The sequence below is a fragment of the Pelodiscus sinensis genome, chromosome 3 (assembly GCF_052426305.1).
Source record: "Pelodiscus sinensis isolate ZL-2025 chromosome 3, ASM5242630v1, whole genome shotgun sequence".
Lineage (NCBI taxonomy): Eukaryota > Metazoa > Chordata > Testudines > Trionychidae > Pelodiscus > Pelodiscus sinensis.
Window position 1 is genome coordinate 95,051,038 of NC_143054.1, and position 16,448 is coordinate 95,067,485.

The following is a 16,448-nucleotide window of genomic DNA, read 5'->3' on the forward strand; positions in this document are numbered from 1 at the left end:
ACACCCAGATAAAGCAGAAATAGTCATAATTCTAGTGCCCTCTTTGAAGATGTGTATTACAAAAAAAAGGAAAATGTTTCTCACCCTGTGCAGTAACTAATTCCTTGAGATACAGAACCCATATGGGTGCTCCACTTCAGATATTTATGTGCCTCAAACCCTTGATTGGAAGTTTCTAGCTAGCAGTGTCAATTTAACTTGTGTGTATGCCCTATTACGCCTTCTCAGAGTAGACATTGAGGCTGTCTAGGGATGTGGAGGCAAAATGCCCTCAGTTCCTTCTCTGCTCACTTATCCCCCTAAAGAACCACCAAAGCAGAGGGAAGAAAGGCGGATAGTGGAGCATACATAGCACACATATCTCTAAGAACTACAGGTCCTGCACAGGATGAACAACATTTCCTTCTTCTTTGAGTAGTGTTCCTTTCAGTGTTCCACTTCAGATGACTTCTGAGCAGCATCCTTAGAAGTTTGAAAACAATGCTGTACTGGTTCCGACGGCATGTGGTAGGACATAATTCTTTGAAGTTAATGTAGCAGCTTTCCAAATCTCTTTTACTAGGTATTCTTCAAAAATGCAGTATATGTCACCTGCAATCTGGCTGAATGCACTCTCGTTCCATGGGGGAAGAGTGGAATGAGCACCTGAAGATTCATAACGGGCAGATACACAACGCAACATTCATTTTTAAAGTAGAAACAGGAGCCCGCTTAGACCTATCTGAGACTCCTAAGTGGGAGAAGTCATGTAGGATCGGTTAGCCATTTACCTAAGTGGGAAGTGATTGATCAGACTGCTACATCCTCATTGAGTAGGAAACATGTATTCCAGTGAACCATGAGTGTGCTACACCTTCACCTGCAAGCCTGGGGTGAAAAATGGGACCCTCCCATCCTGAGACAGGATATGAGGAATAGTTGGGAACCTGAGCGGTGGTTAGACAAAGACCTAAAGCAGGTAAGAGTACCTACTTGACCAAAGCAAGCCTGGTACCATCAGGATAACTCTGGGCTTGTTCTGCCTGATCTTGTTCAGCACCCAGAGAACTAAGTACATTAGGGGACAGGCAGGGAACAAACTCTTCCTCCATGTATAGCAATTAAAGGGTTGCCTAAGGATACTCAAAAATCACCCCCAAGGAGTGGTGACCCAGCTCCCCTCTGCTTACAACAGAAGAGAAGACACTTTCCTGGTGGAGAAAAGATCAATCTCTGGCACATTCCATGAAAAATCTGAGCATTCAGATTCCTTTTGTAGTCCTGGGACAAGGGTCAGCTGAGGGCATTGTGGCAGTATTCCAGATGTCCAGAAAGTAGGCAGCTGATAAAATCTCGATATAGTTGGTTTGGCACGAGTTCCAGGGGTTTACAGCTTTACCACACAAGGAGGAGGATCTTGCTCCTCCTATTTGTTGATGTAAAACATGCACGACATGTCCCTGATCGTTTTGCCTCTGGCAGGAAAGAGAGACAAGTGTTCCTGGTTGATGTAGAGGTTGATGTAGAAACTGGTTTCCATGAATTGTCCACCTACCCTGACCTGAGAAGGAGCTGAGGTTGGCTCCCCATCATAACATGGGAAGTTACTGGTTGTTGGAGTCATTAACGGGATGGTGACAGAAAGAGATGCCTGCACAGACAGAGTTGGTCCTTCTACCAGTTTAGAGAATTCTTTATGTGCAATCCAAACCCCTTACTCTAGTGAAGGAATTATAGTTGCTAGAGTAACCATTCTGAATATTTGAAGCTTCAGATAAGATCAGCTTCGAACCTTCATCCTTCTTTGGTAATAGGAAGTATTCTGAGGAAGGGGAAGGAGCCACTTCCACTGCTCCTAAACAGAAGAGACAGTTCACCTCTTGCCTTAGTAGACGCTTATGAGAGGGTTCCTTGAAGAGTGACATGGAAGGGAGTGCCAGAAACTGCATAGTATAGCCTGTGATATGACCTTTAAGAGCCACTGGTCTGCAGTGATCCATTCCCTAACCTGGTGGAAATGGACAAGACATTCTCCAAAGAGTGAGGTTAAAAGACACATCTGTGGGAGAATTCAAACACTAAATCAACCCATCAAAACTGCTGTTTAGATGATGTTTGGGTGGTCATAAAGGGCAGCTGGGTGGCTGTGTTCCTTTGAAACCAGTGTCTCTTTTTGTGGGAGTTCTGCTGTACCTCCAAAACTGAGCACAGCATGATGTCTGGGCAGTCTGTGCCCTATTAAAATGTTTCTTATTCAAAGTATGTAAATGCCCAAGTAACATAGGGTAACCGTGGATTTCTTCAGCATGTACACGCTTTGTGCACAGCTACTGCCATTGAAATGGATCTGGCAGAAATGTCCAAGTATCTAGAGACTTTTGTAGAGCTGCGGTGGCCCATAGCTCACTCTCTGCAGCTAAGGACTAGAAGTGCTCCCTGAAGTTGTGCGGCTGCTATTCAATAAATGCCCCAAGCTCACCATAAGCAGAAAGGGTGTATTTGGCCATGATCACCTGAGTTTGGTGGGGAATGGGAAAATTAAAAAGTCTGAATGCTTAAGGGACACATGATATTTCTTGTCTGTCCATATTGGTGGAACAGTGATCAGTGTCTGCCATACCATCTTAGCTGGAACCAGAAAAGACTCATTAATAGGTAGTGCTGGCCCGGAGGGTGTTGCAGACTGCAAAATAACTAGCAACTTGTGCTGTGGATTTGGAGGGTGTCAACTACCTTTCTAATTTGGTCCTGAAATTGTCTGATTGTCAGCTACGGAAGGTGATGGAAGCATAAGAGCATCATTCTGAAATGATGGTGAAATGGGAGTCTCAAGAGTAACTTTTTCATTTGTCCTCCTGGGTATGGGAAGATATGAAACTCTGGCCTCTCAGAGGGAAAGTACTGGCGGTCCATTACATTTCTGGTGATAGGCAGATCACACTTCACAATATGGCCACTACAGGTCCATGGGGGAGGGGTGGCATACAAGGTTCTTTCCACCATGCTTGGTGTCACACAGGAACTCCCTGCTTGAGGACCTTTCCCAAAGAGGTACATAGGAGAATTCCTGGCAGAAATCAAGGAGACCGATTGGGAGTCCTCCTCCTTTGCATCCTCCCATGGGGGACATCCATTGTAGATGGAGGAGAGTCCTGTACCACAGAAAGGCCACATCAAGGAGGTGGTCTTGGTACTAAGAGACACTCGTACCTGATAAAAACAGGGATTCCTCTTTGTCCAACACCGAGGTCCCTCAGGTATCAGTACTCCTGTGGTAGTGCCAGCCATAGCTGGAGGTGACAGTGTCCACAATGACGGGTGATCTGAGGCATGCAGATGTCAGATACTGTTGCTTGCTCAGTACAGACCGCTGAATAGGTACCCCACACTAAGCTGTTTGCATTGGTACCAATGACTGGATTAAGGTTCACACTAACAGCTGAGTAGAATGCTGATGGCAGTGCAGAGATCAATGGTACCTGCGTTTATCTTTTTTACTGGAGAAGGATACAGGTGCCCTAACAGCTGGGCTTTCTGCTCATAGAGCTCTAGGGCTTCATGGTACCTGAGAAAGAACCCTTGGCCTCCATAGTAACATCAGGGTCTGGGGACCTTAACAGGGACTCAGTCTTTTTTGGAGTTGGCTCATTAGAGATAAAGTCCAGTCTTCTTTTTGAGAGTCTTCCCAGAATCCAAAGATTTCCTTTCCTTAGGGGAAGCATTCCCTGAAGCTGATGAGGCACTGGATCTGTCTGGGGACAGATGTATGGGGGGGGGGGAGGTCTTCTGATCTGGCTTACAGGGTAGTTACAGGGAACATTTCATAGCCAACAGTTTGAGCTTTATCTCCCTATCTCATTCTCTTTGAAAAAGAGAAAAGGCACAATGTGCTGGAGGTGGACAGTGTTCCGTAAAAACTGAGGGTGATTCATGCGTACACCCATAAATAGCATGGCGTCTGCCATGAGAAGGCATAAGGGTACGTGCAAGGGCTGAATGGATAGCATTAGCTAGAAATCTTATGATCAAGGGTTCAATTGGCACATTCTCACGTGAAGTGGAGCATCCACAGGGACACTACTGTAAGAAACACTGTTTACAGCTTTCACAGTTTGCTGAGCTAAAATAAAAAGACAAGACTTTTGGAGATTTAAACAGAACTTCTGAGCTTCAGCTCCATGTTTACATTTCAAAGTTTATGGAGTGAGAAGGGCAATAGTTTATGACTGATTTAACAATTACCATAACAGAGGGGCAACATGCTCAATAATTATGATTATTTACTTTGATTCCAAACCATGTCTAATAACAATGTTATTAATGTGCTCAAATCTTTTCAATTACAATAAATAAATAAATAAATAAATAAAAACCTTCTTAGATACAGCACTCAGGGGATATAATCAAATTATATATGTCGCAAAAGTTATTCATAAAGAAAAAACCCCATTTATTTATTATGTCAGGGGGTAGTTACCCTTAATGAAAACAGTTATAAAAGACATTATATTCAACACTAGGGATATGTGCAAGGTTGAGTACTCATCAGCACGCAGATGCAAAATCCATATGCAGGTGGCAGCATTTAAGTGACAAAGTTACACACCTCCTCTTCCTCTGCTTTGTCATTCCAGTCATTGTCATAAGAGGCGCTCAATGAAGTCGCCTTAGGCTCCAGATAGCAGAGGGACAGAGCAAGAGGAAGGGAAAATGTGAGTGAAAAAGGAACAGACTGGAAAGCAGAGAGAAGCAGCACAAAGATAAGGAGAAAAGAGGGAATGAATGAGGGAGAGGTGATAGGAACATAGTGTTGAAGGCCAGGTGGGAGGAAGGAGATGCAGACCTTAGGGAGGCTAGGAAAACTGATATAACCTTCATCATCAAGCAATGAAGGGAAATTAAAAGCAAAGTGTTTGCTAAAGCTTAATGTAAAACTAAACTCAGTATCTTTATAGTCTATTGTTTTATGGGACTTTCCCTTCTTTGCAGGAGAAGAATGGTGAATAAATGGAGGTATCATAGGCTCCATGATATTATTAGTCAATGCTACTTCATTTTCATTTTGAGTTGGTATTTCTCTCATAGGACTGCTCTCCCAACAGTTTGAGGTGCTATGGACACATTCCTGAAAGGGATCTTCCTCTGAAATTTCCAAAAACATGTCCATCTCAGGGATAGTTGGCAGGTTTGTGGGACAGGATGAAACACAATGAAGGAGTGGTGATAGTGGATGTATGTGAAGGGACTGAACAAAAAAAGTCCAGCCACAGTTAAATAAAAAATTAAAACACACACACACACACACACACACGAAAACCATGTAGGTTTGTAGTCAAAAAGAATGCGTAAGAAGAGGAGGAAAAAACAAATTGTTAGTTAGTGAAACTTCTTACTCAGAAGTAGAGATAGCACTACCAATGCAATATAAATGCCAAATAAAAATTGAAACGCCCCCTACATTTTTAAAAATTAGCCAACTTGTTCAGTTTTGAGATTTCTGGTTCTGAACCTATTATAGATTTTTTTTTTTAATTTTAAGGTTATAACAAACTTTGCACTTTGGAATGGTAGTAGTGCAGTCACCACAGATGGGAGCAAACAAATATTCAAAGATTTGGCAGAAAATTAATGGTACACAGCAGCACATAAAAAGACAAGCAGGTGCTCAGATCCTAGGATTTACTACCATTTCCTCTAGAATTTAAAAATATCAAATAAATAAACAAACAAATAGTATTTAGAAAATAACGTTATTTGCAGAGCTGCTACTTATTGCAAGCTACACTGGATAGCTTCATAAAACATGCAACTCTTCCCAAAATGTTGAGCTTTTCCTTCCCATGGCTGAAAAATGTTTCTTGGTTGCCTAATCTATCCTTGAGTTCCCCAGTTTTGTGACTTTGAGGGACCACATTAGTATCTTGCCAGGAGCCAAAATTTGCATATTAATTTACCTAAATACATTTTTTTCATCAAATGTAGAACTGTGTGTCTTTCTTGACTGACTAAGTTAGTTGTTTAAGTTCCCGGCAATAAAAATGAAAGGCTGTTCACGTATGGTCTCACATTGCAGTTATAGAATGAGTGAAGCTATAAGCTGTACTAGGAGACTCAATAGGCCAAATGTTGTCCCCTTGGCCATGATTTGGGTGCCCTTCACATAATTCACAAAAATGGAGTTTTCAACATGCAAAAATTCCTTAAGGTTAAAAAAGAGCCAATAGCAAGGGAGATTTCTGGATGCCTGCCAGGAAAAACAGAAATACATGTCAGAGAAGATACACAGACTATGATGACTGAATTCCAAAGTTTGAGCCTACATTTTGGAAAGAGGCAGACACACAAGTTTTGATGTGAAAGCACATGAAACTATATCCATGTTAAAAATACGATCTGCTTCCTCACTGACAGCATAAAAGATTCTGAAGTTGACAAATCAAGCATGCACCATGTTAAGCACTGAAATGTACTCAAAAAAGGCACAATATATATAACCAAATAACAGATTGTGCATTTCACCGGATGTACTACACAATATTTAGAAGTCTGTTCAGAGTAAGCATTGTATAAACTAACTTATTCTGAGCCACATTTACATTTAAACAAGAGAAAGTTCTGTTCGCACAATTATATACTGGCAGTGTCTAATTATGGCAAATTAAAATTAACTTGTAGCAATGAAGGAAAAAAATCACAAGAATGAATGTTATGCATGCAATTTTTCAATTTATTCCTCTCTTTTGTGGTTATATAAAATATGTGGTATGTTTGTATACATGGTTAAACAAAGAAAGACTTTGTAATAATTTATTAACAATATATTCTAGTATGCTGCTTGTTATTTTTAAAAGACATACAACTCTACCTAAAGAGTAATTTTTATTGTTACAATCCATCATACCTTTTCATCCTGGGTTAATTCCAGTTGTGAGATTTTAGTTGGGCTTCCATCCTCATCTCTACCTTCACCATCTCTTAATTTGGTCTGACCAACAGCTTCACCGTCAAAGACCATATCACCAGCAGGTCCTACTGTGGCAGCAGAAAAGTCCCTCAACAGACTCTGGTCTATGATACCCACAGGAGCTATTAGAGAACAGAGAATTTTGGTTATTCTGGGTATGCTGGGAAAATTTTGTTTTCAGGATTTCTGAACATAAACTATTATTTTACAATGGCTTTTCCATTGAGGGATAAGAACAATACAGGGGAAAACTGCATAAATGAACAGTAAATTAAGTTATGATAACATCCCAAGTGTATGAATCATCAGCATTTATACTACTTGAAATGGATAAATGTTCCAGATTGTTATGGGTATATACTATACTGAGAAAATATCCTATAGTCAAGTAAAAACAACAAGTAGTCCTGTGGCACCTTAGAGACTAACAAATATATTATATTGTGAGCTTTCATAGGTAAAACCCACTTTTACCCACAAAAGCTCATGATATAATATACTTATTAGTTTCTAAGGTGCCACAAGACTCCTCACTGTTTTCAAAGTTACAGACTTTGAGACTTTATAGTCAAGTAGCCATTTAAAAATTTTCACATATCTAGTGACAATATAAGCCACCACAAAAAACCAAACAAACAAACAAACAAACATAGGCTGCACATTTCATCATATCCCCATGAAAGATATCATCTTGTACAAATTTGATAGTGATATTTTCAGTAGGGATGTCTACGTGTAGACAACTACACAATTAAATGATAAGCATAGGCTTATCAGTTAGTCCTATCGACTACACGCAACCCCCTCATCTTGCTGCCTCTGGATCAGAGGCAGCAGGGCGCAGGATGGCAGGAGTTTTTAAATACCAGTTATGCCTGCTTCCCTCCCTACCCCCTCCCCCCCCCACCATTCTGCTCCCTCTGATAGAAGCAGCAGCACGAAGGGTGAGGGGGACAGATGGGGGCTTTTAAGCTTGATCTCTGTGAGTGCTGGCTCCACCGGCCCACCTCCACTTCCCTTGCTGCCTCCTATAGAGGTGGGGGGCAGTGAGCGGGCAGGAGTTGGTGCTGGGGGGGGAGTAGGCTTAAAAACTGTATCCCCAAGCACCCGGTTTCACGGAGCCACCTCCCTCCACTGCTGCCTCTATCAGAGGCAGGAGTTAGGAGGGGGGCAGAGATGGGGGAGGCTGCCGCAAAGCAGCCTCTGTCCGTGTTAGGCCCAGGCTCCCCGCAGACAGAGGTGCTCGGGGAACTGCTTTTTAAACTGACTCCCCTCATGGACTGGCTTCGCCTGCCACTCTGCGCTGCTGCATCTGATAGATGCAGCTACACAACTATTCAATTACATGCTATCAAGCATCCCTAATTTTCAGTACATTCTGTTTACAGTTAATATAGAAAAAACATGCATATAGTTCTCTCAGGCTGTCTCTAGACTGCATCCCTTTTCCGTAAAAGGGATGCAAATTAGACATATCGCAATTGCAAATAAAGCAGGGATTTAAATCCCCCCCGCTTCATTAGCATAAAAATGGCTGCCGCTTTTTTCCGGCTCGGAGCTTTGCCGGAAAAAAGCGCCAGTCTAGACGTGGATCTTTCGGAAAATAAAGCCTTTTCTGAAAGATCCCTTATTCCTTATTTTAAGAGGAATAAGGGATCTTTTGGAAAAGGCTTTATTTTCTGAAAGATCCGCATCTAGACTGGCACTTTTTTCCGGCAAAACTCCGAGCCGGAAAAAAGCGGCAGCCATTTTTATGCTAATGAAGCGGGGGGGATTTAAATCCCCGCTTCATTTGCAATTGCGATATGTCTAATTTGCATCCCTTTTACGGAAAAGGGATGCAGTCTAGAGACAGCCTCAGAGTATTTCTACTTTTGAACCCAGGATGAAATTAGCAACTGTAAAAATCACAGAAAATTCAACATAAAAAAGTTATATTTTTTCAAATTTTGTATCTTGAGAGAAACTTGGGGATTTTTTTTGTTTGCTTTATTCAGTTTGGCTCATCCATTCCCATTAGCTACTGGCAATAAATAATTGAAGTATGATGTAACAAACACAGACGACAATTCAGAGCTAGTGATTCATTTAATTTCATTTTATTCTATTCTGACATCTAGAATCACTATAACCAGCAGGAGGAGCTCTAAGACCAGCTGGCTCAGCCAAAACACTGGCAATAATTCAGCAGACATTCAACCTGAAATAAAAAGAGACCAGTGAAAAGTAGCAAGAAAAATAAATATAATATGGCTAAAATTTTTTGATAAGATTGCACAAGCCAGAAAAGTTAACAGATATGGTAGCTATAACATCATAGAATTTTTTTGTAATATTCCGTATGACTATTGTGTCAGGAGTGGGGAACCTTTTTTGGGCTGGAGCTGCTAACCTGCAGTGATATCAGTTGGGGGGCCGCACAAAAATGAGAAGCAAAAAAAATTGTTATGCTATGATGTTCTTTTTTATTTAGAAGCACCACGTGAAACTTCTCCCTCATGCCAGATCTCCTGCGCATTCCTCTCCCACGTGCAGGAGAGGAACTAGAAGTATCTGGCTGCACTGTAAGGGAGGCTATGGGGAAGTTTTTGAAGTGCTGGACCTCTGCAGGACCTTCCCCCTCCCCGCCCAAGGGCCGGATAAAATTATTTGGTGGGCCGCATCTGACCCACAGGCCAGGGGTTCCCCACCCCTGCCCTATATGGTGCCTGGTTAACTAGGTGGTGGAGAAAGGTTGATTTATTTGTAGAAACCCAGAGATACAGATTTGACCAACTCTGAGGTGTATAGATCCTAGGATTGACCAAGACTGACTATGCTGGAACTTTCTGTTCTGTTAACCAAGGATTTTCTACACTTTATTACATATCTCTAATAAGCCCTTCTGTTTTACAACAATGGCTAAGAATCACTGCAGATTAAGATGGGAGGGTGCACTGTTCGCTTTGAGTACACGTTTCTCTCTCAGGTGTGCAGCTTGTGTGGATTCGCTGGAGGGAGCCCACAGTGTGAAACAAGGATACTGAAGGTTCCGAGGTCTGACTTAAGGAAGCAGTGAAGCCCAGAGGCTTACTCTAATAAGAGGGTCATCTTAATGTGGGTCTGGTGCACTAAAGGGGTCTTTCCGGGGACTGTTCCAGAGCTGTGCGAGAGCACCAGACCTGCGGATCACAGCAAGATGCCCACAGGAACTTGAAAGCAGTAGAAGAAACTGTACGGGTATGGGTGAATCACTGAAACATTACAATAATCTATAAAGAACCATGCTTACTGGCAAAAACAGAATCCGACTACCCTAAACGATGGTGGTAAACTATTAAAACCTTTTGTCGGGAGCAGTATGATCTGATAAGAAATTGTCACTGTATCAAGAACAATATATAGATGTAAACATCTGATCTTAATATTTGTTTGACTCAAAGTTGCAAAGAAATTAATCAAGAAACTGACAGTGTAAACCAAGAGGAGAATGCCTTGCAGAACACTTTACGGGGGGAGTAGTCCTGTGGCCCCTTAGGCCATGTCTACTATAGAAAACTATTTAAAAATTACTAAATTCAACTTAAGAAACTCCCAATTTAACAAATTCAAGCTAGAATTCCTCACTACAGGGAAGTATTAAAATTTGTCTGAGGCAGACTCCATTAATGGGAGCGCGCTACCTCAGACTTAGAGCCCCAGGAAGCACTCCATTCAAATTACCAGCACCAGAGCATTCACACTAACGTTATTTTGAGATTACTATTTCGGAATTAGCATTACTCTTTGTGGAAAAACAGGAGTACAGAGCTTGAATTACATGGCCCATTATTTCAAAATAATGGGCTTGGTATTGTGGATGCACTGCTTATAAATTCGACTGGGGAGGGTGTTATTTCAGAATAAGGTCCTAGTGTAGACCAGGGCCCAGAGACTAACAAAGTATATGAACTTTCATGGGCAAAACTCACTTCTTTAGATGAGCTCATCTGAAGAAGAGGGGTTTGCCCATGAAAGCTCATCATACTATATATATTTTGTTAGTCTCTAAGGTGCCACAGGACTATTCATTGCTTTTAAAGTTATAGACTAACATGGCTACCCCTGTTTCAAAGGCACAAATGCGAGTTAGGTTCCTAATTCCCATTGATAGAATTTAAACTCCTTATTATACCAGGTCACTGGGAAAGTGACTTTTGCAAAGTTCTGTTTGACACCTTTCAAGAACTAGTCAAAGACTTGATAACAGAAGGGGTATCTTATAAAGATGCTTCAAAGCTTAAAGCAGTGTTAGATCTCATTATTACTAATGGTTTTCAGAACCCAAAACAGTGGTAATTTAACTGCATTAGGTTTAAATCAATGGGAACACAGCACTTCCAACTGTTGAAATATTGACACATGTAAGTGTGATCTTACCTAAAACTATTATTTGTTAAATTTAAGCACACAGACATAAACAATGGGTTTAGAATATCCCAAATAATTACATAAAATCTGATATAGAATTGAGTGATTAGTAGTAGGTCAACCATTGTGAATTGCTTCCCAGCCAGTGAGTATGGTGTCAGGAAAAAGTCTCTCAGGATAACTTAAAAACTGCTCCAAAGCACATTCATATCTAGTCTCTTTTTTAGAATTATAACTATATATATTTTTACAAAACATATAGCTCACACTAACTCTTTGGGGCCATTATTTCTCTTAACTTCAATCAATTACTAACAAAACATTTGTAACAACTGTAGCCATAATAAGCTTCCATATCATCAAAGGCACCCAAACTCAAGGTCTCCATATACCTATTTTCATTGAGTTTCATAATCTGTTGACTCTTTCCTCCCCTACTCCCATTATGATTATCAGAAACTGCAAGCCTGCAGCTAATATTTGACCTTGCCTCTAGAGCCCTTAAGTCCAAATTAATCCTTAACTATGTAGTGTTCTATTTTATTAATTCATGATAGCTGAATGCATACAATATGGCTACAATTTGCTCAAACAAATTCTTTGATAACACACCCCTAAATTCTGGGGTAACAAACACCAATGTACTTTTAGAAGAGCACTGATCTATTCTAGCAGCATCTTTAGTGCTTGAATCAGAGTCAAATCTCAGGAACTTCAAGCATCCCTCACCTTCTGAGTTCATTTGGAAAGTAATCTAAAGATGGAGCACTCCATCTAAAGATGGATAATCCTTTCACCTAGACAAAATAAAGTTGGTATGCTATCCCTGAGAAGCATGGCTGTCTCACATAAGGGGCAATCTTTAAAACTGGAGAGTTTAGACTCAGTCATTAGAACTGCAGCACAGTACTTTAGTATATTAAAATACCCAAAACAACCAACTAAAGTTATCAAAAACCTGTCAATTAACTACAACTAAAGTAGTTGAGGTCAACTAAAGTACCTAACTGCTAAATCCTGTAAGATGGTGTACAGAAAAGCTAGCCACGTTGCAGGAAATAAAGACATCCCCAGCACAGAAAGAAGGAACTGAGAGGTGACTGGCCTCACTCCAACAGAAGTTGTTAGCCAAAAGATTTCAATCTGGAGAGCCTGGGGCACATAGGCACCAACAATGGAACACATAAGTACAGTCCCTGAAGGAAGAACATGAGATACTTTTACACAGGTACTGATGATTAGTTCATACTGTACAGTATTATGAAAATGTGAAGTGTTATGTACCCAACATATAACATCTCCTTAAGGCTAGCTATTTCTATCCTCATAGATCTTTAGTTGGTACTTAGTTCTCAAATTTTTACTATTTACAATGGTGTGTTGAAAGCAGATTTTGATCTGAGCAAGTTATAAATGTTTTTTAAAAAACTGCACATGTGCATCAATTTACATATGAATTTTGAGGAGCTTGTATCAATATACAAATACATATGGAATATTATTTATATGTTGATTCTATAAGATCTTTTAATGTATACACTGAATGAAGGCTTCACTGCAGCGACTGCTTCATTTGCACCAGTATATCATCACATATTTAGTGTATTAGCTGACAGGATGGACAGTGTATAGTGAATAAAAGGGGGTCACTCAATGAGTAGCAAAAAGTAACAGCAACCAACTTGAAAACTAAAAAAGGCAGTGGTCCTGTGGAAATGATACATTCAGATATTTAGAGAGATCATCATAATGAATTGGTACAAAGAGGGCAGAAATTAAGGCTGTGAAGGCAAGCTGCACCTCAGGCATATCCAACTTTTCAGTGCTCTTCTAAACAACCGTAATGGTCTTTTAACATACATTTTTTGGTGTGGAATTACATGCTTGGGAGCAGCAGAGAGCAGCACAATCACAAATGAGAACCAGCCCTCATATTCTACGTCTACTTCCTTCCACTAACTGTTCAGAGGGATGGAACATTCTCTATATACGTCAGTTTAAGCAAAGGAAAGAACATCTGGTAGAAAGCATATTCTGCCAAGAGAAAAGTTAGAATGACAATGAAGCTTTAAGACTCTACTGGAGACAATGACTTAGTAATCTGAACATGAGGCTCAAGGATGCCATCAATATGATATAACTGACAGCTGTATGATGTGTGCTTTTTTTAAAATTGCTATTATATATTCTTTGTTACTTATTTTAACAAAGCTGATAAAGATAAAGAAGAGTAAGGTATTTAACCAGAAGAACCATTACCAGATTATGTTCTTATTACACAGGGGAGCAAGGGGGGTGCGGGCATGGGGCAAATGCCCCCTCCATGTACTCCTTCCAAGCCCCGCCCTTGCTCTACTCCAGCCCCACCCTTTTCCTCCTCCTTCAAGCAATGCTGCCAGGGGGATTGAATGGGGCCTGGAATGGCAGTAGCAGGGGTCGCACAGCAAGCCAGGAGAGGACAGTGTAGTAGGGTACTGCAGAGCAAGCTGCAAGGCCACTCCTGTTCACACCACCCTCATGGTGAGTTTGGTGGGATTGACTCCGGCTGCCACCCATGCCAGGCCCCTGTAACCGCCCAGACAACTCCTGTCCAGAGGACAACTGGGATGGCGACCACAGGGCCCCCAAAAGTGCCAGGCCTGGGGTGGCTGCCCTGATTCATCCTATGGATGGGGAGGGCTCTGAAAGGTAGAGAAGAGCAAACCTCTTAGGAAGGGCAATGAATAATATAATAGGTATAACTATTAACTGCAAAAACAACAAGGTCCATTGGTACTTTTGAGACTAGCGGACATTTAAAAATGGCGGCACCCGGCAAGATGCAAATGAAGCCTGGGAAATTCAAATCCCGGGCTTCATTTGCAACTCCGGTTGCCTACATTACCACCCTAGTTCGAACTAGAGTGGTAGTGTAGATATACCCTAACAGATTAATGAGGACATAAGGTTTCATAAGTAAAACCCACTTAATCAGATGAATCAGAGTGGAGTTTACAGAGGCATGGTTATATATTTATATAAGGACAACAAAAGAAAGATGATACTTGTGTAAATGAGGCTAATCAAGTCTGGGTGGAAGTGGCTCGTTCACAGCAGCTGATGTGGAAATCAAGAGAAGGGAAATTGCCTTTGGAGAGAACTGGACTGGAATTTATTTGCAACTTCAATACTATCAACTTAGGAACGAATAAGGATCTCAAATGATTAACAAATTACAAAATCAATTTCCCCTCGCTTTATATCTACATCAACAGCTGTGAATGAGCCACTTCCACACTAACTTGATTAGGCAGTAAAGCCAAATAGGCACCACCAGCCAAACATGTGAGCAACTGCATAGCTTTCACAAAATGTATGAATGGAAGTCCAAGTCATGACTCCACATATTTGTCTGATGGCAACATCCTTAAGAAAAGCTACTGACGTAGAAAGGGAGTGAGTTAATACTGTAGACGGAGGCTGAAGATCATGAGACTGACAGCAATAGTCAATACAGCCAGATATCCATTTAGGGAGTCTTTGCTTGGGAACTGTATATCCCTTAGGTCTGTTCACAATAGAGGGAAACAAGCTGGGAGATTTTTCTGAAGGGCTTAGTCCTGTCTAGGTAAAAGGCTAATGCCCTCATAATATCAAGTGTATGTAATGTCACATCTCCTGCATGTTGGTGTGGCTTAGGGAAGAAACTAGAATTGTAGAAAATGTTTTTGCAAAGCGTCTGGGAATAGGTATAATATAGTTGTGCAGTCAACTAATATATGAACTTCTGGAATTGAGTTGCTAATTTCATAATATCTGATAAGTAATGTTCTAGGTATACAGATGTTAGCATTTTCTAAAGTTATCAACTGAACTAAGAAAGCATCAAGATGCAACAAAACCATAACACAATAAATTATATCAATTTATCAGAATCTCTTACCCCCATCAAGACTCCTGGAGACACGTTTACTGGAGGTACGCTCAAAATATGGAGCTGGCCTGTCTATAAGGTTGCTAGCCTGCCGTGTCTGTGCTTGAGTCCGGCCACTGTAGCGGAACTTGGAACCCAAGGTCAGAAACTTTGCCTTAGGAGGCTGTTCTGGTGATATAAGTCTAAAAAACAATTATGAAAATAAAAGTTATTTCTCCTGGTTCCATTAAATGCTTTTGTGCAGTACTTCATTACTGCTCAGTTAATTTGGAAAGAAAAATTGTTTAATGATAAAATTCAAGTGTCAGATAAAAAACTGCATATAAGATTGTTTGTAAAGGTTTTTATATATATATATATATATATATACATACACACACACACACACACACACACACACACCCCCCTTATCCTGCAAAAAAAGTATGAACAAAATTAAGCAACATATATACAATAAATGAATTTAATAAATTCTGCAGTGGAGTACACTTATTTTTATTTTCAATATAATTACTAATCAAATAATCATGATATTCAGAAATGTGCTATTGGTCTGCCAGGTATCACTGAGAATTAGCAAGATTCTAGTACCGTGGTCCCCAACACGGTGCCTGCGGGCGCCATGGCGCCCACGGGGGCACTTGCATGCACCCGCCAGGTGCTCGGGGCTGGCTTGCGGGGGGGGGGGGAGCGCCGGCCCCAGCCCCGGGCGCGCGGTTCTTGCGGGAGGGGAGGGAGAGGGCCGGCCCCGGCCCCGCGGCGCTTGTGTGTGTGTGGGGGGGGGGTTTGCCGGCCCCGGCGCGCGGCGCTTGTGGGAGGGGGCCGCCGGCCCCGGGCATGCGGGGGCTATGGGGGGGGCGCCCCCGGGCGCCCGGCGGGCTAATGGCCACGCCCCCTGGCGCCCGGCGGGCTAACGGCCACGCCCCCTGGCGCCCGACAACCTGAAAAGGTTGGGGACCACTAGTATATTTCAACAATATAAATTATTCAACATTAATAGCAGTTAATAGTATACTGATCTCACTAAAATGAACAATGCACTAGAAATTAGAAAACTGGTGTTTTTGTTTAAGACATTGATAATAAAAAAATTAAAAATTTTTTTTGAGCAAAGCAGAGGGAAAAAAGCCAATAATGGTCCAGCAACACACCACAGTAAATCCCTGGAAAAATAACTCAAAGCATCTCAACTGACATAGTTCT

The 16,448-nt window shown here is 41.3% G+C and overlaps 1 protein-coding gene across 17 annotated transcripts in view; it reads right to left on the reverse strand.

The window, feature by feature from the left end:
* EPB41L2 (erythrocyte membrane protein band 4.1 like 2) overlaps positions 1-16,448 on the reverse strand; it is a 285,536-nt gene that overhangs the window by 38,253 nt on the left and 230,835 nt on the right. For 16 of the 17 annotated variants that reach the window (XM_089777259.1, XM_075924174.2, XM_075924167.2 and 13 more), the window contains 2 exons: positions 15,255-15,427; positions 6,881-7,065 (listed from right to left, as the gene is read on the reverse strand). In XM_089777259.1, coding sequence (XP_089633385.1) covers positions 6,881-7,065; positions 15,255-15,427 — 358 coding nt within the window. Of the gene's footprint in view, positions 1-4,585; positions 5,225-6,880; positions 7,066-15,254; positions 15,428-16,448 lie in introns of all 17 variants that reach the window. The other variant, XM_089777260.1, reaches the window with a different exon arrangement.